Genomic DNA, 20722 nt, shown 5'->3' with positions numbered 1-20722 from the left:
CCCCAGATTTGCAAGACAAGCATAATCAGGCAGGACCCGTAGAAGAAGGAAGAGCCTTCGAAGTTCTTTAGCTTCCATCCCCGAAGAAAAGGAGAAAAAGAAAAGGGGGGACAGTTTTTTTTCTTGTCGTGTAATAAAAGTACTTTGCTTTGAGATATGTTCAGTTAATGGCAGTTTGTCATCACAATTCAAGGATTGGAATTGTGTTTTCTGAATCTTTTTAAACAATGGGTACAAGATCACTGTTCCTCTTAATTCTGGATCAAATAATTGATGGAAAGGACCAAATGGTATTCTTTAAAACGTCAATGAAGATTTTTAAGCTTGAAAAAGATACCGAGAGACTGTAAAAAAATAATGCTAATCTCGCGATACAGTAGCCATTAACTGCACGCCTCTGCGCAGTGATTGGCAGCGAAAATTTAATCATCGACGGCATCCAAAAAAGTAAGACCTCTAACACGTTCTGCCCATACCCAAAGGAAACAGAAAAATGTACTCTGCGGATTACCATATTTAGAACATAAGCAGGCAACCGACAGAAAATTGCTAGAAATTTACTCGATTTATTTCGCTCATAACAGAGTGAAAGACAAAGGAGGAGGGAGGTAAGAATCTTTTTGCTAGTCAAGGGTGCTCCGACGCATCCGCTGTTTGGGGTAGACTTAAGTCTGCAGCTTGTTTTCTTCCTCTCAATGCTTTACTGAAGAAGGTAAAAAACTTCCATTAGAGAGAGATAGAGAGAAAGGTTCGAAACATGCCAAAAAGTTGTCGATCCTGTGCATGTGAGCGCGTTCCCAAAATTCTGTTAACAACAGCTGTATGCATCCTCTGACTGCCAAAATCTCTTCAGAGTATTCCTTCTGACGAGAGAGATGGAGAGAGAGAGCTACCAACACTATTAAAACATCGGAAACAATATTGCTGTACATGTGAACGTGACAAACGACAAGAGTTCTTCTATAAAGTTAGTTACCATTCTCTGCTTCGGCTCCACAATTTCACCAGACCCTCTGTCCTCTCATTCTCCTCCTCGCAAGTCTTTGCTCTTTCGACTTTCTCAATCTTATGTTTCCTTTCTGCTTGTAGCTGCATCAGTTTGGTCTTATGAGAAATGGCTACTGTGGAGGATCTTGCAGTCTCCGCTGTCATAAACATTCTGAGTGCTTTCGCGTTCTTGGTCGCGTTTGCTCTGCTCAGAATCCAACCCATCAATGATAGAGTTTACTTCTCCAAATGGTACCTCAATGGGGCAAGGAAGAGCACCGCAAGGTCAGGGAACATTGTCAGAAAATTCGTCAACCTCGATATCATGACATATTTGAAGTTCTTGAATTGGATGCCTGAAGCGCTTAAGATGAGCGAGGAGCAGATTATCGAGCATGCCGGCGTCGACTCTGCGGCTTACCTCAGAATTTATCTACTTGGGTATCTTTTCTTTTGGCTCTCTTGGGCGAATTAGTCTTTAATTCGCAATTTCCTGATGTTTGACATGCTCGGTTGTTGCAATTCTTTCTAGTAGTAAACGCGGCCTACTGTTTATCGTCGTCCGTTGAGAGTAAGTTACTCGGTCCTGATCTTTTTTCAAAAAAAAAATTGTGTAATCCGGATGGGTCCTTGCCAGATTTCTCCTTGTTTTAGCATTTGATGATCATTTCTTGTTCATGCATGACAAAATTGAAGATTTTAAGGAGGTGACTTTTTATGATTGAATTAAGAAAATGGTGGCTGTGAAAGTTTTTTACAGTGAGTGACTTCAACTCCAGCTTGAGATTAACAAATTTTTGGCCAATCCGTTTTTGTTTACTTTGATGGGTATTCCTGCTGCGTTACTGGAGCTGTTTGTAACCATTTTCCCTCTTTGAAGCGTCTCCAAATACCGTAGCTTCTCGAAATACTCCAAAAACAACCATTGCCCTGAATCTTAGCATTCATCATATCTTTCAATACGAGTCTTCCATCAGGAGCCCACCCAAGTCTTTACCAACTTTGCAAACTTAGCTTCAATCTGTCACATTTTTCACAAATGTTTATTTGTGTTCATTCTCTTGTTTTTGGTCCATTCACGTAACCTTTCATGAGGGCTATAGTCACTGATATTTGAGGACGATAGAGAGTTGGACCTCTTTGACCTCCATTTTAGAAGCTGGTCTTCCTTTAAGTAAGCGCCAAAAGCGGATACACTTTCTTGTAATGTGAACCTAAGGTCTATGGCTTCAATGAGAGAGTCATCCAAGGCCGCTTGTTGAAACTGCCATAATGAGAAGAACGAAATGCGATGCATTTGCAAGGTTGTGTTTCCAACGCCATTGTCTCGCCGTTGAGGAATGATTGAAATGTATAATTCAGTTTCATAGTGATTTGGCATCTTATGTCTGCACGTTGTAACATGTATGTATGCTCTGATGGAGTTGGCTAATTATTCGTAATTTTGATGGTAAAATTCTGTTGCTCGGCATCTATCTCAAGCAAAACAATATTCTGATACTGTCTCAATTTAGAGAACTTATTCAACCATTTAAGTGAAAACATCGTTTTACAATTTCTCAAATTAGTGCATCTCTAAGCATTCATCGCTTTGTGAAACAGGTTGAAGATATTTGTGCCAATGGCCTTCCTTGCCATTTTAATCCTTGTTCCAGTCAATCTGTCTGGTACGACTCTTGCAACCCTTTCTTACCTGAGAAAAGATATAATTTATAACAGCATCGATAAGCTGTCAATATCAAATGTTACTTCTGGATCTCAAAGGTAAGATTCTCTTGTTTCCTTGATAATCCAAATTAAGTTGAAAATGTAAGTTAGTTATCGTATTACATATTCTGCTGCCTTTATGCTTCTAGTCCCAATGTTCAGGGATATGCATGTGAAGAAAAGAAAGAACTACGGTGACATGGTTCATTAATTTTACATAGCTGGTACCCGTGAGACCTGCCACTGTACGTCTCTTGAATTGATAAGTATAGCAAAGCTTTGACACCAATTGCTGAGTGTCAATAACTGAATCTCTGTTTTGCTGGTACATGTGATTCCCTGCTAGAAAAAATTTTTCTTGCCAATTCAGCTGAACTGAAACACGTATTAACATAGGATTTATTGGTCAGGTGTAAAGAAACATGGAATGCCTCACAAACCAAGGGATCTGTAAACTAATGTTCCATATAATTTTTTTGGTGTTCATCTCATGTATTATTGATTCAATTGTCAATTTTCTGAAAGGTTTTTTGTAATGAAGCAAGACTCTTCTAGGTTGTGGTTAGTTTGTCTTTGAGGTAACCTTTTGCATGTGTTAGTTGTCTTGATTGACCATCCCTGCTTGTTTGCAGGTTTTGGTTTCATCTATTTATGGCTTATTTGTTCACAATGTGGACTTGCTTCCTGCTCTATAAGGAATATGATGCAATTGTACGCATGAGGTTAAAGTTTTTGGCTTCACAAAGTCGCTGTGTCGATCAATTCACTGTGAGTTAATTTACCTGTCATTGTAACTCAAGCTCATTTCTCCTTTTGCCAATAAGTGCATGCCTTGCCAGATAGCATTTCTCTTTCTTTGACTACATTGATATATGTTTACTAGATTATGCTGCACCGTTATCTTCCATCTTCTGATGCACATTAGGTTATCTTGTGAACTGCATTTTTCATAGAGTTAGTTATAAATGATTTTCAGTCACTATAGAAGTTTCTACAAACATGAGAATACGGAGAATTAATACTTGTCAATTTTGTATCATGGCATGATTATTTCTCTTGGTCAAGTCTTGTCTCCTGGTAATTCAAAATTTTCACTTTTTAGTCTGAAATAAGCCTTTTTACTTCATTATCATGCACTGCCAGTGCAAGTGTGTGAAAGATAAGCATTAAGCACTCAGCTACAACCCTTTGATTCAGTCATTAGAGTAAGTGGTGCACCTGCACGGTAGTAGTGCTGCATCTGTAAGTTATATAGTGCTTCAGTCATTAGAGTAAGTGGTGCACCTGCACGGTAGTAGTGCTGCATCTGTAAGTTATATAGTGCTTATTCCATAAATCTCACTGCCTCGCCTGCGGACTGCATCAATTATCATAAAAAAGAATTTTATTTGGGCGAAAAGATGCTAAAGTTGATGCTTTTGTGTAATTTTTCATTTCTGCAAATTCATTTCAGGTAATTGTTAGGAATGTACCATCTGCTTCTGGGCGCTCAGTATCAGAAAATGTGGAGCAATTTTTTCGGACCAATCACCCTAATAATTATCTTACTCACCAGGTGAGATAAGTCTTTCTTTCCATTTTCTTTCTTTCTTTCTTTCTTTCCTTTTTTTTTTTTTTTTTTTTTTTACTTTTTTGCAGTTTGAGTTTCTACGGCCACTTGATAAAGCTTCAAATTGATAGAATCAGAGAAACAAACATGCTCTTCAAGCTACTAATTATTTAACATCATGCATTTTCTAAACTTTTGTTCAGCCATTGACAACGTGCTGAAGTTGCCTTTACCTAGTGCTAGTTTAACATCAATATTTTGGCTGAAACTAAGTGGTTCCTTTCAGACAAATGGCTGATTAGCTGAATCAGAATACTGTTCGTTCGTATTGGTTGTATATGTCTGCATGTGTATGCATGCTTGTGCCATTGCAAATAGTTAATGTCTATCAGGGGAAAAGAAAATACAGGATAAAACTTCTACAAGGAAAAATCAAGTTTATAGTTCTTCATAATTAAAGTGCTTCTGTTTGGTGCATATGTGTAATAGTACTTTTTCCTTCAGGTGGTTTATAATGGAAATAAGTTTGCAAAGCTTGTGAGGAGAAAGGAAAGGCTTCAGAATTGGCTAGACTACTATCAGCTTAAGTTCGAAAGGCATCCAGATGCACGGCCGACTGCAAAGGTTAGCGTATACACCTGCTATGCTTTGTTTATGTAATCAGAATCTACAAAGGCCTAAATTATGTAGAGTTGAAGAATCTTGACTATTGTGGTTTCCTTAACTTTCTCCTTGCATATTCCAGATGGGTTTTCTTGGTCTTTGTGGTAAAAAAGTTGACGCTATTAACTTCTATAAGCGAAGGGTTGAACAACTTGAGAAGAAGGTAAGTAATAATGTCTATGATTTTTCTGCTTATTTTAGTCTTATCAGCCGACTGGTAGCCATTGAAGCTTAAAAGCCTTTTTTGCTCTTTCTGAAAACAAACTTTTAAAGAAAAATTAGAATTTCTGTTCCTTATTCCTAGTGTTTGAAAACTGAGCTGAGTTGACTCAGTTGACGAGCTGACTCATTGACTCGTTATCAACCTGGTCAAGAAAATGAAAAACCAGGAAGTTGCAAAGTCTTGGCCAGGTCATGAGGTGACCAGGCTGAGTCATCTGAGATTCATTCAGCTCTGACAGGTTGGTTTGACTGAGAGTCGGACATTTCTGGACATATTATATGTTCTCTTCTCTCTCTCTCTCTATCTATCTATCTAACTATATATATATATATATATATATATATATATATATATATATATATATATATATATATATATATATATATATATATATTATTACAGAAAAGCTGCATCCTGCATATACATATACTATTAACTATTAACACCGTTATAGTAAATATTTTTATTATTAAAAAATTGCATTATATATATACATACACATCATTATTACATATTATATGGATCTGTTAATGTTATAGTGAATTGAAAACACTATTATATAGATACATAATTATTCTTTATGGAAAAATGAAGTCATCAAAACCAAGCTAAGTCATGATGTGGATCTGGCGATTCATAAGGCAACCACTCTGAATTGAGTCCTGAATCACTGACGTTTAAGCCCTTGCTTGTTCTTTTGACATCCAATATCAGTTGAAAAGCTACAAGTTCATTTACTATCTTCATTTTCATGTTTCAGATAATCACTGAGCGTCAGAGAATTCTAATGGATGCAAAGGCTATTATGCCCGTTGCTTTTGTTTCATTTGATTCACGATGGGGTGCTGCTGTTTGTGCTCAGACACAACAAAGCAAGAATCCTACAATCTGGTTAACTGGCTGGGCACCTGAGCCACGTGATGTGTACTGGCAGAATCTGGCCATTCCATTTGTTTCTTTGAGCATACGAAAGCTTGTCATAGGAGTATCTGTATTTGCATTAATATTTTTTTATATGATACCTATAGCTTTTGTGCAATCGCTTGCCAATCTTGATGGTTTGGAAAAAGTTGCTCCCTTTCTCAGGCCAGTGATTGAATTGTAAGTACAACTTTTTTCGTCAGCATTCTTTTTGGAGCCTGTGCTAATATACATATATACTTGTTTCCTTTTATGTAGCTCATTTCAAGAAGAATAATGTCAAACTGTCGGAGACATGAACCATCTTAATTAGTTGTCCATTTCCTAGTTTTCTTGATGGGCTTGCAATTCACATGCTTTGACTGACTTTTTTCTTTTTCCTACGAACATTCTTATATACTGCATCTGAAGTTCTAATGTTTGGATGTTATGTTTCCAGGAAGGTGATTAAATCTTTCCTTCAGGGTTTTCTTCCTGGACTTGCACTAAAGATCTTCTTATATTTTCTTCCTGCAATCTTGTTGATTATGTCTAAAGTTGAAGGATATATAGCATTGTCAAAGCTAGAGAGAAAAGCAGCAGCTAAGTACTATTACTTCATGCTGGTGAATGTCTTTTTGGGAAGCATAATCACTGGCACAGCTTTTCAACAGCTTCATTCATTTATACATCAACCACCCACCGAGTAAGACCTTCTAATCCAATGATTGTTGACTTATGTTTATCTGCATGTAGGACTTGGTTGTTAAGACTAAGAGTTCAATTCAGTTGTGTGTTCTAGTTGCCCATCTTCACTAGATCTTCTTATTACATCACTTAGTTCAAGTAAGAGTTTAGATTTCCATGAACATCAAATCTCCAATGAAGTTACATTTTTGCAGGATCCCCAAAACAATTGGCGTGTCAATTCCAATGAAGGCAACATTTTTCATGACATACATAATGGTTGACGGTTGGGCTGGTATTGCTAGTGAGATCCTTCGATTGAAAGCACTGGTCATATACCATCTGAAAAATATGTTCCTAGTGAAAACTGAGAGAGATAGAGAGCATGCGATGGATCCAGGAAGCATTGGGGTCCCAGAGAACCTTCCAAAACTTCAGCTATATTTCCTTCTTGGGCTTGTGTATGCAGTCGTTTCTCCTCTTCTTCTGCCCTTTATCATCATTTTCTTCGGCTTTGCATTCCTCGTTTACCGTCATCAGGTTAGCTTTTCCTTTGTTCCCGCTCTTTGCATTGGACTAGATGAAAAGTTTAAACACTTTGTTGTACTTCTCATGAATGCGGGCCTCTCTTCTCACACACTCACCCCCACATGAACATACAACTGGGCATGGAGTTGCACTCAAACAGGAAACTGCAGGTGGATCACGTGATGAACTCTTACCATGTCCTGTTCTTTTGTATTCTCAAGTATTTATTCTGATAGGATTACACCATTCTTACATCACACAACTGTGAATTTCTTACGTGTGAATTCCAACAAACAGACAAGGACATGCTTCTAAAAGTTCTTATGTAATTTTCCTAAGACTTCTGTTTAAAGAGTTTTTCTGTCATGTTAATAGTGAAAATTATTATGTTAAAAAAGTTATTGGACGCAAGAATTTGGATGACTGGATCTTTTTCTTTAAGAATTGTTGGAGGCATACTGAGGCTGAGCATTATCTTAGATTTTGAATCGCTAGTAGCTGCACTTTTGTGACTGAGAGTCATAAATCTTATGGTCAGTGCTCCTAGAATGGATACTCAAAATTATAGAATTCAATTTTTGTTACCACTCATCTGTTGCTTCTTTTTCAGCATAAACTTTTATTTTTCATGATGTTGATGCATTAGTACTTTATATATTTTGTATCTTTTGTATCCATTCCACTTCTTTCTTAAGTCACTAGGTTCGTTCTACATGCAAAAAGATGTATAAGAGCGAAATCATTTGCATTCTAAAGATACATGTTCGAATGCATTGAGGCTATACTTGTCATCTATGTTTGTCTTCATTTTTGTCATCGCCTACACTTTATACCAACAGCCATCACTTTTTTTGCCATGTGGCTTGCATGCTGTTAGTAACTTCTACAACAAATTTTGTAGATTATCAACGTTTATGATCAAGAATATGAGAGTGCAGCTGCATTCTGGCCACATGTTCACGGCCGCATAATCGCAAGCTTGATAATTTCGCACTTCCTTCTGCTTGGCCTTCTAAGCACAAAGAAAGCAGCTGATTCAACTCCCTTGCTTATCGTTCTTCCTGTGCTGACATTCTGGTTCCACAAATACTGCAAACACAGATTTGAACCGGCATTCCGTAGGTACCCACTTGAGGTGAGCTACCTGCATGGCTGTTACTCTCTTAAGTAATTCATCTCATTATACCATTTTGCACATGTTGATGTCACGATTGCAACTAAACTTTTTTCTCCTGATGGTTCAACTTTGTTCAAATGCCAGGAAGCCATGGCTAAAGACATGGCTGAGCGAGAAGCAGAGCCTGATTTAAACCTAAAGGCCTACTTAGCTGATGCTTACTTGCACCCGGTGTTCCGTGCTATCGAGGATATAGAGATGGGACAAGTTAGAGAAGCGGAAGAAGAGAGAGAGGGGGGAGAAATGAGATCTGACAAGAACGAATGTCATGCAGAATCGCCAGCCACAAGCGAACTCAGCTCTCCTTCTCCACCACGTTATGTGTACCACTATGACATTGAATCCTCTTACCCAACAAGCTACACTCAATCCTATTATACAACAGGCTATGCATGAAATCCTGATCTTGTACTCACCCTTTAGTTCTCTTGCCTCCATATCTTCATAAATTCCTCTGTTGACTCATAGAAGGGGCTCCGGCCCCCAATTAATGTGATTCCGGTCTCCTTTCAACAGAAAGTCGCTGATTAGAGAAACAGAGTGATAAACTAGCCTAAAATACGTGGAGGTTCCATGACTTTCATACTCTAGAACGTTGGCCGGGCCGCCGGCATGCTTCTGGAGCTCGACACCTTGAACTTTCTGACGATGATCATATCTCAAGTCATGGTGGTTGTGACTCAACCAGGTATGGTGGTTGTGGCTCAACCAGGTTTTACCTTTCAAACCGCAGGCCCAGTATGTTGTGGTGGGGGTGGCAACTTAATGCTAGATTGATAAGGAACAATATCAATTATGGAGCAGATCCATTGTAGTTGAAAAAAGAAAAAACAAAGAGAAAAGATGTTATGCGATATCTTTGTCAAGTATTTGTTTTTCTTTCACTCTATATATAAAACAGGCGATTGCTAAAACCTTATGGAAGATAAAGTTGTTAAACTGTTTTTTTTCAAGAAACTAAATTACCCTCAAAGTTGGCAAATGTTCTCGATTTGTTTCTTACTCTCTTTCCTCTCTTTCCTCCATTTAGTAAACACAGTTTTATTTAGATTGATAGTCAAATTTCATTAAGATGTGATTGTCAAATTGAATCCTGGCGCCCATGTGGGGTTCTGCCTGTGAACAAGTTTAAAACTAATTTTTACTTTAATTTAAAAATGTATTAGTACTGTCATTTGGTCAGGAAAAAGTTCATTGGGGCCGTTTTTTCTTATTAGTGACATAGAGAAATTGTGTATTTAATTCAACATCCTTTGCATTCTTCTTTCTTCTTTTATGACTTCTGATCGCCAATAAGTTTATTTTTTTAACATGGAGAATTTAACTCTAGATTAGACAGCGCGTGTGCATTTCAAATTTATCTAAAAATTGAATGCTGAAGTTAATACGAAATCTGATTATTAAATTGTTTTAGCTTAAGCAAATTAAATTTAGTTTTACATGATTGACTTAAATCCATTACATCCTCTCATTTGTTTAACTATAAATCAATAATAAAATTATCCAAATGGGGGAAAGTATGGGAGAAATGAACGGCTGCGATCTTAAAATAAGGGAAAAGAGTTTTTTTTTTTAATATTTAGGGAAAAAAGAAAATAACGTGTTGCTAGACCGCTATAAATGGGAGGGTGGTTTTCTTTCCTTTTCCTCTTTCCTCCTCGCTCCTGAGGGGGAGCGGTTTTCTAGGACCCGATAAACCGCCTCCATCTTCCCTCCAAAACATCTCTCCCCTGTTACGTTCCCTCCCCTTAGAGCAGCAATTCTCGGTCCGATCCGGGAGGGGGGAGGGGGTGGTAGAACGCCATAATCGAAGATTCTGGCTGGTAAAGGTTTCGGCGGATGATGGCTCGGCTGCCCAAGAAGAAGCTGTCCAACGGCACTGAATTGCAATCGTCAGAATCGATGGATGAGCCGGTGACGCCACCGGCGAGGTTCGAACCGCACCCAGCGCCGGCAAGTTCGTGCCCGGAGTTGAGCGACAAGCCCGTTCGCGTATATGCTGATGGCATTTATGATCTGTTCCATTTCGGACATGCTCGATCGCTGGAGCAGGCGAAGAAACTGTGAGGAATTATGAATTTATTTGCTTTTCATTATTGGTTATTGGTTCATTTTACGTGGTCATTGGGTTTTATGGAGCTAGAGGGGAAATGGAATCTGGTGAATCGGATTGGGGATCACTCGAAATCGGGGTTTTGAATATCAGAGTCTTTAGGAGGAGGCAGTGAACTCGGCATTGGATATTAATGGAATCGGGGATCAAGTTTTGGGATCAATGCACGGTGCGCGTCAAATTGGGTTTAGTTTCTTGGTTTACTAAGGAAGAAGTATGAAATTGATTTCTTAATCATTTAAGTGGTTATTCTTTGGAGTGTCAAGTCATGGTCTCGATCGTTGGTTGATTGTTTACCTTTTTCTTTATGTCCCAGTTTGCGGAGTTCTTTGGTCTTTTTGAAACGCCAAAACGGATCAAGGTCCTGATCATCATATGGGATCCGAATTTAGTGTGTCGGATGGACTATTCCTGTAAATATCTGGAATTGAAGTTGAATTTATCGGACTTTTGCAAAATAAACATATTTAGCGCTTCTGCATGGTTTCCCTTCCTGTACGACGTATGAAAGTACTGCGTTAAGGTTGTTATTTGTTAATATGGCGATTGAAGCTTATTGGGGCGCGGTTTAGACCTTATCTCGACCATGTAGCATATGTGTTTTTGTTCTCAAATTTCCTTCCCTATAGACTGCGGCTGTGGCATATTTCGCAGCAAAATCACTTGATTGTCTTATGTTATGAATAGTCCAGTTAACGGGCCGACTTTTCTTTTTGCGTTTTGTTAAGTTGCGGGAAACGTCTTACGTTGAAAATATGGTGGATTTATCTCTAATTGTTTCGGTTTTTGGCGCTTGAGAAGCACGATCGAGTGTATAACTGCAGAACTGTTGATCTTGAGCCATCACATTAAAGTATTATACTACAACTTTTAGCTTTAATACAGCCTATGGACGTCACTTTTTTTCTTCTCCTTTATTTCTTAATTTTTTTCTCACAATTTTCAGACTTTTTCCCCACCATTCCTGAAGTAATTTTTATGATTATTTATGCCTGGCTAACTTATCTTGGGAACTTGTAGGTTTCCAAATACATATTTGCTTGTTGGTTGCTGCAGCGACGAAGTGACACACATGTATAAGGGGAAAACCGTGATGATAGAATCTGAGCGCTATGAGTCACTTCGGCACTGCAGGTCTTACTCATCTTTGCTAAGTTGAGAAGTACAGCTTACTGTAACATCGTTGTCTCTAATTTTTCCCCTTATCTAGGTTAATCTGTCAGTTAATTTAAGATTGTTTTTTTTCCACTATGGCAAGTGTAGCTTGACGTTGGACGTGCAATTTGGTTTGGTATATAATATTGGCGTACTAAATTCTTTAGTTAGTTTAATTTTTCTTTAATCACGTTGATGGCTAGATATTCAAATGTTTCTTTTCTTATTAAAACTTCACTTTTCCTAGATGTCTGCTGTTTTTTTCTTCACGAAATTAATCTCACAGTGGTACCCTGTCTGCTAGACCATGTGGATGAAGAGTTTTGCCTGACCAAGAAAGAACACCATGCACTTAATTGCTTGCTAAAAGTAAACCGGTCGTTGTTCTGTTCTTGCATTACAGGAGAACTAGATATCGGTTTGATACAACAGTCGCAGCATTTGAGCTTGTCTTGAATATTCTTTGACTACCTTTTTCCTGACTGTCACCAGTTAAGAAGTCATCATTGCAGTAGATAACTGTTCTATGGCTAAAGTCAGAAATATGAAGCGTATAATGTTAGCAAAACCATAGGCGACAGCCATTAAATGGCAAGTTTTCACGTAAGGTTTCTGACAAATGGCTGAATGACTACGAAGAAGATATCCAACTCATGTGGGAGCTGATTTGATACCCTAGTTATTTTCCAGGAAGCATTTTAAAAAGTGACAATTTCTTCGATAGACATGTTTCAAATATACTAAGAGGCTGCCAAGTATGGTCCAAATTTTCTCACTGTAAAAGAAAATAAATAAACATAGATGTGAAACTTGTTGGTGTTTGCACTTGCCAATATTTTAAATTTGAGAAGTTGCTTAAAGAAGGATTTATGAAAATTCTGCAAGCTAAATCAATGATGAAGGTAAGCATCTGACTTTAATTGAGGACTGTAATATATCAGTCACCAATATTTTATCGTTTTAAATATTCTCTGATGCTAGTATTAAGTTTGGTTGTATTTCAGTCATGTCTTAGGTTTCTCTCTTGTTGGGATTTTTATTTGCTGACGATGCTTGTGCTTTTGGTAGGTGGGTTGATGAAGTTATTCCTGATGCTCCTTGGGTCATCAATCAGGAGTTCGTTGATAAACACAAGATAGATTATGTGGCACATGACTCTCTTCCGTAAGAATGGCTTCACTTCATACTCTTTGTTATTTTTGATCTGCAATATTGTTTTTGGGAGAAGAGGGCCTTTGTCACCGTTTTTTTTAATCTGACCTTATTACCATTCTCTTTATGTTGTATAGATATGCAGATGCAAGTGGGGCTGGCAAGGATGTTTATGAATTCGTAAGTTGCCAATACATCTAATATATTTGATTTATATTTCCTTTGAATGAGTCACAATCCTTTCAACCTCCTGGGTGTAGGTTAAGGCTGTTGGGAAGTTCAAGGAAACCAAACGGACTGATGGAATCTCCACATCGGACCTGATAATGAGAATCTTGAAAGATTACAACGAGTATGTTAAGCGTAATCTGGCACGTGGGTATTCAAGAAAGGATCTCGGTGTCAGCTATGTCAAGGTATACAATGAAGATTTCTCAATTTTATACAAGTTTTATTGACATGATGTGGTTATCCTTCTCCGTGGATAGTTGCTTGCCGTTGTCCCTGGCCACCTTGAAATGCATGATCTGTTTCTGCCCATCTCTTCGGGCTGAGTCAATCTTACGACATCCTAATGACAGTTTTCTACTTTTATTCTGACTCAGGAGAAACAGCTGAGAGTGAACATGGGAATAACCAAGCTGCGTGAAAAGGTGAAAGAGCATCAAGAAAAAGTGGGCCAAAAGGTGTGTCTGCCTCGCCTGTCTCACTTTTCCTTGCATTATCCCCTCCTCTGGAAAAGGAAAAAGAAAAATCATTTAAGAAAGAAAGATGAAAGTCTCATAGTTTGCTTTCACATTATAACATAATCTTATTAATACATTTCCAGAGAAAAAAAGTGTTTGGTTCATTTGTTGTTTGTTTGGTGCGAAGGTGTTAGAAGTCCCAGTGTGAGAAGGTATGGTGATAACGGCTTCCAGGGAGGAGGATATAATCCTTTTTTCCTATTTGAACATGTGATGAAGAGAATTTTTTTTTTCTCATTGGCAATTCTCATCAAAACTGAAAGGCTTGTTTCACCGTGTGAAAAGGCCTTGCATTGATATGAAAATGATAAAAAGGGTGAAGAAAAGGTTCTGCATTCATATCAAAGCTACAGAACATGTGGAAAATGGAAGAAAACCTTTATTTATAAATGTTCTTTGTCTATTGGAGATCATGATATTGGAAAGCTAGAGTATAAGTTGTAGGACTAGAACTAGTAGAAACTATGTTTTCTCGACCTTTCAGGATTGGAATTAGGAAGCAGCCCTTTCATGGTTTGGGTTCTTTGGTTCCAGTTGCTAGGGTTGTATGGTATTGAAACCTGTCTTTGTGTGAGGATAGAAGATGCACTTTGGTTCCTTACCAGCAATCATGATAGCTTTTGGTCTTGCCTCCTGAAGCTTGGATTTCATCTTTTTTGGGTCATTTGGAGCTGTCATGGTTTCTCCAGATGATGGTAGGAGTGATGTAAAGCCTTTTGTCTTCCTTCCATTTGTAGCTAACTACTGTTGCAAAGACTGCCGGGATGCATCACAGTGAATGGGTGGAAAATGCTGATCGCTGGGTTGCTGGTTTCCTTGAGAAGTTTGAAGAAGGGTGTCATATAATGGTAAGCCACTTGAAGTAGTCGTCAGTTTTCAATTGATTGTGTGGAAAGTGAAGTGTATCACTACCATTTACTGTCTTATGATCTCCACTTGCATTTGGTTTTCTTTAAAAGGCCATGGGACATTTTTTTTGCAGGAGACAGCCATCAAAGACCGGATTCAAGAAGGTTTGAAAAGGCAGCAATCACGAAGTATGTCCGACCTGCTGGAATAAAGCGTGTGAAAAATCTGAAGTGTGTTTTTTGTTGGTGAAACCACTTGAAAGAGTATTCTTCCACTTGGGTTGTCCGTAGGTGCTTCTGTATTGTGCTGTCGTCATCAGTTTTCTGATCTTTGATATGGCAGATCTCTCTTTCTGTCTCTCACTCGCATAGGTGAAATAGATTAATTGCAATGCCAAAAGGTTCTGTTCGGAGTTAATTAAGCTGGTAGTTGCAGAACCGTACTTTGGCAAAGTCACATCGGTTTATATTCTGGTTTTCTGTTAAATATATGTGTTAAGGACTTGGCTGGAAACTAACCTGGCCTGAATGTAGAGGCGGCTGTGCAGCTGGTGGTGGAAGATGATCCGGCGACAGTTTCATCAATATCAGCATTATTATGAAAATATTGTGCTCATTCTATTGGGATACTTTTAGTGCTAATACGTATTGTAAAATATTACATTGTCTTCGAACTAGCTTCATTTGGTCGATCCTTTCGGTTTAGTGTCACGTATTTTGACGTCTTCTCTGATGAGGCGGCTCTCCCATGATTTCTTTTCCTGGTATGAACGCTCGGTTTGCCCTCCTCACTCCGAAAATGAAAATTCTCTCAACGTGATAGCTGGTGCGTTGATTGCTTTCATGATTTTGATTTTATCTTCTTTGCTTTTGATTTGATGAGATGCGATTCATGTACTTTCATGTGATTTTGAGTCGCGTGAAAAGCGAGCGCAAATGACCAATTGATGCATTTTTATGTACGAAAATTCAGATACGTACTGCACATTTATATATTGAGGAAATTATACACCCATTTTCATGTAAATATTGAAGAGCTTGTTGAGTAAGTTCTCCCGATTATCAATGTGGTTGAAATTTTCACTTGTTCGTTTTGCGATGTGGATGTGTAACATTTTCATATCCCGGATGCGCAACTTCAGCCTTGGAAAGGCGGAGCTGCGAGGAGCATTCATGCAGCCTGAGCCTGGTCAGAGTGAATCAACATGTGGGCCCTGCTGTCCAAAATATGGATTCATTGTTACCTAGAAATCAGTCAACTCACCTCACCTTTCTGAGGGTGATAATTATTCGAGAGTTTTTCTTTTTCAGAAAGTTTCTTCCAAAGAAAATGTTGTGAATGTCGAAAGTACAAACGCTAATAAATGGGAAAACGGAACATTAAATAAAATGTTTGTATCGTCATAAGTAATAATGTTGCTGAAGCACAAAAAATTAACCATTATTTTTCTTAGAACGCGTAAAAGTACTTTAGGAAAGTAGCACAAATAATGTGACATGATCGTGATTATATATTTTTACCATGATATTTTAAATTCTCAACACAAGTACACAACACTACAACGGCCATCGTCAAGGGCATTTATTTAAGCACATTTTTGTTAGCGATTACGAATCCATAAAAATTACGTTAATGAGATCCAACATATAGTATTCATTCTGAAAATTTCCATTATTCACATTTTCTTTTCAAATTTGAAAAACCCCACAAGAGATTCACCTCAAATATTAAACTCTTTTACTCCTTCTGGGGTTTAAACTTGAAATAGCCCGAATTCGGGTTTGTTGGAGTGCATTGAGTTCTCATCCGGCCAATATTATCATGTGAGTCCATATCCAGCGAAAGCCTATCCATTATGGGTCTTACTTCTGGATCATTGATATTATGTGGATCTGAAATGAACTACATGGCCCTGACAGAGGTCCCATCTTGTCAGTCTTAGCTAAGCATTCGTTTGAAAAAGATCCAAATTGGTGGCCGTTCTTCTTCTCTAAACTTGCTATAATCTACCTTATTTACTTTCCAAAGGATCTGGCAACCAAGTTTATGCTTATTAGACATGGATTTACATGAACAGCCCCTTAGGAATGATACATGCATCAGAGGCAGACAAGAAATGGCCCCAAAAATAAAAAACGGGGATTGGAAATCCTGAGATCTCTTTTAGGATCCAACAAATGCGTTGATCTAAAACTGTATTTGGATCCCAAGCCAAAATCTCCACAGGCAGATCACCCAAGTTTACACCATTCTCTAGTAACCAAGAGGAGGAATGTGAACGATTCCGTAGGAACTACCCTTCACCGAACTTGACTTAATCGGATTCTGTGCAATTGCATTTAAATGCGGATCTCGGATTTGACCAGCATAACATCTGGAAGTTCACGTGCAATCTGGTTGCTTTTTTATCGGATTGAGCGCATATTGAACTTGGATTTGGATTCAGTTCTTGAAACTGTATATGGAATTGGGATCCAGTTGGTAATGGAATACTAATTTCTTTATCATATCCAACTGAAGGGATTCGAAACCAAATCGACACCCAGTTGCATCGAATCCGTTTTATCATATCCAATCTATTATGCTCGCTCGTTCAAGATAACCGGCTAGACTCGTTTTGGACCTCCTCCACCACTCGGGTAAGAAGTTCCAATCAGATTCAGAATCCAACCCGGAGATTGTGGATCCAGATCCATATTTCAACTGAACCCTGTTCTCTGAATCCACTAATTAGGAAGGGTAAGCTTGTCATTTGCCCTTTTGTATGCATGATTTATGCTCTTTCTTATCCAATTATAATCCAAACAAACTAGTAGTGTTAAAATGCGAATGACCAAAATGCCCCTCTTAATGCCATGGTCCCCTGCCAACCTCAATCTGAACCAAATAAGCCAACTACGTATTCACAAGCTTCATTCTTCACACTACAATTTTATGATAAATTTCAGAAAAATTATTGGCACGTGTAAGCAATTTCAAAAATTTCAGGCTCTTGGTAAACATGCAGAAACATCTTTTTTTTTTTTATCTAAATACTCTTTATGTATTTACTTGCAGAAACATCTTTTTTTATCTAAATACTCTTTATGTATTTACTTCAGAGCATGTACCGGTTCAAACTATCTGTACCAAATAAATTTTATACGGTTTTTACTTTTCACTTTTTTGGGAACTAAAATTTTTTTCCACAGTAATATCTGGGTATTGCTGAAAACTTTAACAGTGAACCTCGGAAAGGGACGGCGGTTAGGGTTTGACCCGATGAAGTTGTGGGTGTGGATCCACGTCATGGGTTCTTCTGAAGATTCGGAATAAGTTGGAGGGGCGTTAAGGTAATTGCGCATGCAAGTGGAGGGAACGATTGGTTTTCCCAATTAAAAAATAGAAAAAATATTTTAATTCGGGCGATTGATCAAGAGTCAAGAGAAAGCTTGGAAGGGAGAGAGAATTATTTACAACTGAAGAGGTGAGTAAATAGGACAAATAAATCTCTCTCTCTCTCTCTCTCTGCAAGTCTCTCTCTACCATCCAAGAAAAAACCAATCAATTCCGTGTCCCCAATGTAAGTAAGTCTCTCTCCCTTTCCCTCTCTCTGTCTCTCCCTCTCTCATATATTTTATATTTGTGCAGATATAAATTTTGTAGCTTGATCCGTGCCGTTGGTGCAAGTAGAACTGGAATTTTATGTTTTCTGATAGTTTACTGGTTAATAATGGTGCCCATCTACGTGAAATCTCGTCATCTGCTTCTTTGATTTTCACGATGTTGTTGTGCCAAGTGCATGTTGATGATTAGGGTTTTCTTTTTCCCTTCTTCCGAGTCTCGGTTGTTTATTGGGCGTCTGATTTTTTGGGGGGTTTTCCGGTTGATGTTGCGGATCAGAAACTTTTGGTTTGTGTTCTTTTGGTTTCTGGTGGCGGTTGAAATCTCTATGTGGTGATCCGTCTTGGTTTATTGGCTCAAAAATGGGGTTCCTTTGTGTATGAAAACATTCCTTTTCATGGTGTTTCTTGTCTTACATTTTAGACCTGGTTTTGGATCGGAAATCATGTAATTTATATGGGTGGTTTTAACTATTTTAATCATTTATAACAACAAACTCTGTTTCGGTTGGCGTTCTTCTCATTTCGGGGTGGTCAAATGGCTCAAATCTGTGATTTCTTTGTGTGATTCATCTGCTGTAAAGTAATACATCCTGCTTGATGTAATCGATTCTGCTTCGGGACAAACTCTATTTTAGTGGCTAATGCGTCTGTCATCATTGTTTAACCTTTGAAAAGTCTGCTGTTCACGTAAACAATGTCAAGTATAGAGCTTACATTTACAATTCTTCATGACAGTGCCTGTGTCTCAATGGCTAGAGTATGTGTGACATGGTTGTTTACTCTTCAAGGGTTGTTTGCAGTGTGTGTCAAGACATCTATTGGATGAACGGAGCTTGAAATTTGGCCCATGGACGAACGCACTCGAATGGAGCATTTTAGAACATGGGGATTCTCCAGCCAAGCCGTGAATGGGAATCCAATGCTGAAAACGTTCGCAGGCAGTGCCGTTCTCAACGGTGCAGGGACTGTTGCAGAACACGCAGCTGCAGTCATGTTAAATGGGCCGTTTGCAGAACGAAAAGCTTCATTAGCTGAAGCACAAGCAGCAGCATCGTCTATGGGTTATCATGGTAATCCTTGGGCCATGTTTCCGCCTAGTATGGGCTCAGCTCCAGCTCCTGAGGATCATCTGGATCTTAGGGTTAAGGAAATGCATAATGTTCTTGAATTCCCATTAGAAGAAGTGGATAACGGTGATCCTAATAACAAACCAGCAAAACGTAGAAAGCCACGGGCTCCCAAACCACCTAACAGTGACGCAGCAAAAGTTCCAAGACAGAAGCAACCAAGGAAGAAAAATTCCTCATCTGCCAGCAAACAGGCTGGTTCTTTGCCATCTGAGAAGTCTGACAAAAAGATCCTTGACATTGTTGTCAACGGAGCAACTTATGATATATCAAGTATACCGGTCCCAGTCTGCTCTTGCACCGGTGTCCCTCATCAGTGCTATAGATGGGGAGCTGGTGGATGGCAATCCTCTTGTTGCACCACAAGCATGTCTGCTTATCCTCTGCCATTGAGTCATACAAGACCTGGAGCCCGTATAGCTGGAAGAAAGATGAGCAATGGAGCATACAGGAAAGTATTAGAGAAAGTAGCAGCTGAAGGTCATGATCTTTCTACTTCAGTCGACTTGAAAAGTTTTTGGGCCAAACATGGCACTAATAAGTTTGTTACAATCAGGTAGGCACGGAGACAGTGATGCTTTTGTTTTTTCTCTGTCAATACTACTTTGACGCTTTTCCTTTCAACATACTTCTGATCTCACTGTACCTTTTGCATGTTTGAAAAACATGCTGTAAATTATGTGGGGGGATCTAAGCCCGGTCATGTGTCATTTCATTTCTTTGGCTGTGGAATTACTGATGAGAGCTATTAAAGGGAAAATTACTTTGTTCATCCACAGGCTAATCTGTTTTCTTTTTCTGGTCAAGGTGGCGGCATTTTCCCAAAAGGATAAGTCTACTCTTTGTTAGTTATCTTTCAATATGATTTTGCAGGAAATTAAGGATATGGCGATATGCTAATATAGGTCATAATGGCGTTCCACGCTGAGAATTAAATTGAATATGAATGCCTTTTTATTACTTTTCTTGTTACTTGGTAGTCGATAGGTTATCCTCAGGTAATGGCATGCCCATTCATGAACACTTGAGCAAGGTGTTCTGGTCACAGTTTCCAGCTCTATCTCGTTCAGCTGTTTGTAGATGTCTTTCAGCTGTGTACCGGATTGACATCCACCCGGTGCACGTCCTAAATCGTTGACATGCCTACAGCGAAATGTGGTAAGACCTTCACGACATCCACCCAGTACATGTCCCAACTCCCAAATGGTTGACATGCCTACAGCGAAATGTGATAGACCTTCGCGTTAACCAACCATATTCTTGTATTGGCTTAATTTTTAGCCAAAAAAGTTTGTTTACTTGAGTAGCATTGCTGAAGGGTGATATGGCACGAATTTTTCTTGTATCCTCCTCAGGCCCTGAAAAGTTAATTGATCTCACCCGGCCTACTTTTTTTCTAATTCGATATTGAGGAGACATTGCTGGTACCAAGTAATCCAAATGCGTGTTCAATAAAGTACCGTTATGGGCTTCTAAATAGGTGATGCTCCCCTGGACTTGGCTATGCGTCAGACAGCCTGGCTTCGCTTTTCTTTTGTCAGACGCTCATGTTCT

At 38.7% G+C, this 20722-nt stretch overlaps 3 protein-coding genes across 8 annotated transcripts; all 3 read left to right on the top strand.

Moving 5' to 3' along the window:
• Positions 1–615: 615 nt before the first annotated feature.
• LOC116253674 (CSC1-like protein At1g32090) lies at positions 616–8940 on the top strand. Of its 2 annotated transcripts, XM_031628609.2 has the most exons (12): positions 616–967; positions 1090–1428; positions 2590–2751; positions 3327–3462; positions 4148–4249; positions 4748–4867; positions 4989–5069; positions 5890–6230; positions 6490–6735; positions 6932–7256; positions 8146–8379; positions 8506–8940. In XM_031628609.2, the coding sequence occupies exons 2-12, from the start codon at positions 1115–1117 to the stop codon at positions 8815–8817; spliced, it is 2373 nt and encodes a 790-aa protein (XP_031484469.1). In that variant the 5' UTR covers positions 616–967; positions 1090–1114; the 3' UTR covers positions 8818–8940. The 2 variants fall into 2 exon arrangements, with proteins under 2 accessions (XP_031484469.1, XP_031484470.1); XM_031628610.2 differs by lacking the exon at positions 616–967 and having other exon boundaries at positions 980–1428.
• A 1120-nt stretch (positions 8941–10060) lies between these two features.
• Positions 10061–15109, top strand: LOC116253675 (choline-phosphate cytidylyltransferase 2-like). Its single transcript, XM_031628611.2, has 8 exons — positions 10061–10484; positions 11555–11668; positions 12758–12853; positions 12979–13021; positions 13102–13257; positions 13447–13527; positions 14325–14435; positions 14570–15109. The coding sequence occupies exons 1-8, from the start codon at positions 10261–10263 to the stop codon at positions 14645–14647; spliced, it is 903 nt and encodes a 300-aa protein (XP_031484471.1). The 5' UTR covers positions 10061–10260; the 3' UTR covers positions 14648–15109.
• A 2751-nt stretch (positions 15110–17860) lies between these two features.
• Positions 17861–19940, top strand: LOC116252073 (protein BASIC PENTACYSTEINE7-like). Of its 5 annotated transcripts, none has more exons than XM_031626118.2 (2): positions 17861–18002; positions 18842–19940. In XM_031626118.2, exon 2 carries the CDS (start codon positions 18889–18891, stop codon positions 19726–19728), a length of 840 nt encoding a protein of 279 aa, XP_031481978.1. In that variant the 5' UTR covers positions 17861–18002; positions 18842–18888; the 3' UTR covers positions 19729–19940. The 5 variants fall into 5 exon arrangements, with proteins under 5 accessions (XP_031481978.1, XP_031481979.1, XP_031481980.1 ...); XM_031626119.2 differs by having other exon boundaries at positions 17864–17998; XM_031626120.2 differs by having other exon boundaries at positions 17870–18002; positions 18830–19940.
• The last annotated feature ends 782 nt before the right edge of the window (positions 19941–20722 follow it).

This window comes from Nymphaea colorata, chromosome 4, assembly GCF_008831285.2.
Source record: "Nymphaea colorata isolate Beijing-Zhang1983 chromosome 4, ASM883128v2, whole genome shotgun sequence".
Classification (NCBI taxonomy): domain Eukaryota; kingdom Viridiplantae; phylum Streptophyta; class Magnoliopsida; order Nymphaeales; family Nymphaeaceae; genus Nymphaea; species Nymphaea colorata.
This window is presented reverse-complemented; position numbering and strand designations above follow the sequence as displayed.

Excerpts from the sequence above, each read along its gene's own strand:
- LOC116253674 (XM_031628609.2), top strand. The coding sequence starts at position 1,115 with ATGGCTACTGTGGAGGATCTTGCAGTCTCCGCTGTCATAAACATTCTG. Across the intron at positions 2,752-3,326 it reads GTTACTTCTGGATCTCAAAG|GTTTTGGTTTCATCTATTTA; the intron begins GTAAGATTCTCT and ends GCTTGTTTGCAG. Across the intron at positions 8,380-8,505 it reads TCCGTAGGTACCCACTTGAG|GAAGCCATGGCTAAAGACAT; the intron begins GTGAGCTACCTG and ends TTCAAATGCCAG.
- LOC116253675 (XM_031628611.2), top strand. The coding sequence starts at position 10,261 with ATGATGGCTCGGCTGCCCAAGAAGAAGCTGTCCAACGGCACTGAATTG. Across the intron at positions 13,022-13,101 it reads GCAAGGATGTTTATGAATTC|GTTAAGGCTGTTGGGAAGTT; the intron begins GTAAGTTGCCAA and ends TCCTGGGTGTAG. Across the intron at positions 13,528-14,324 it reads AAGAAAAAGTGGGCCAAAAG|CTAACTACTGTTGCAAAGAC; the intron begins GTGTGTCTGCCT and ends TTCCATTTGTAG.
- LOC116252073 (XM_031626118.2), top strand. The coding sequence starts at position 18,889 with ATGGACGAACGCACTCGAATGGAGCATTTTAGAACATGGGGATTCTCC.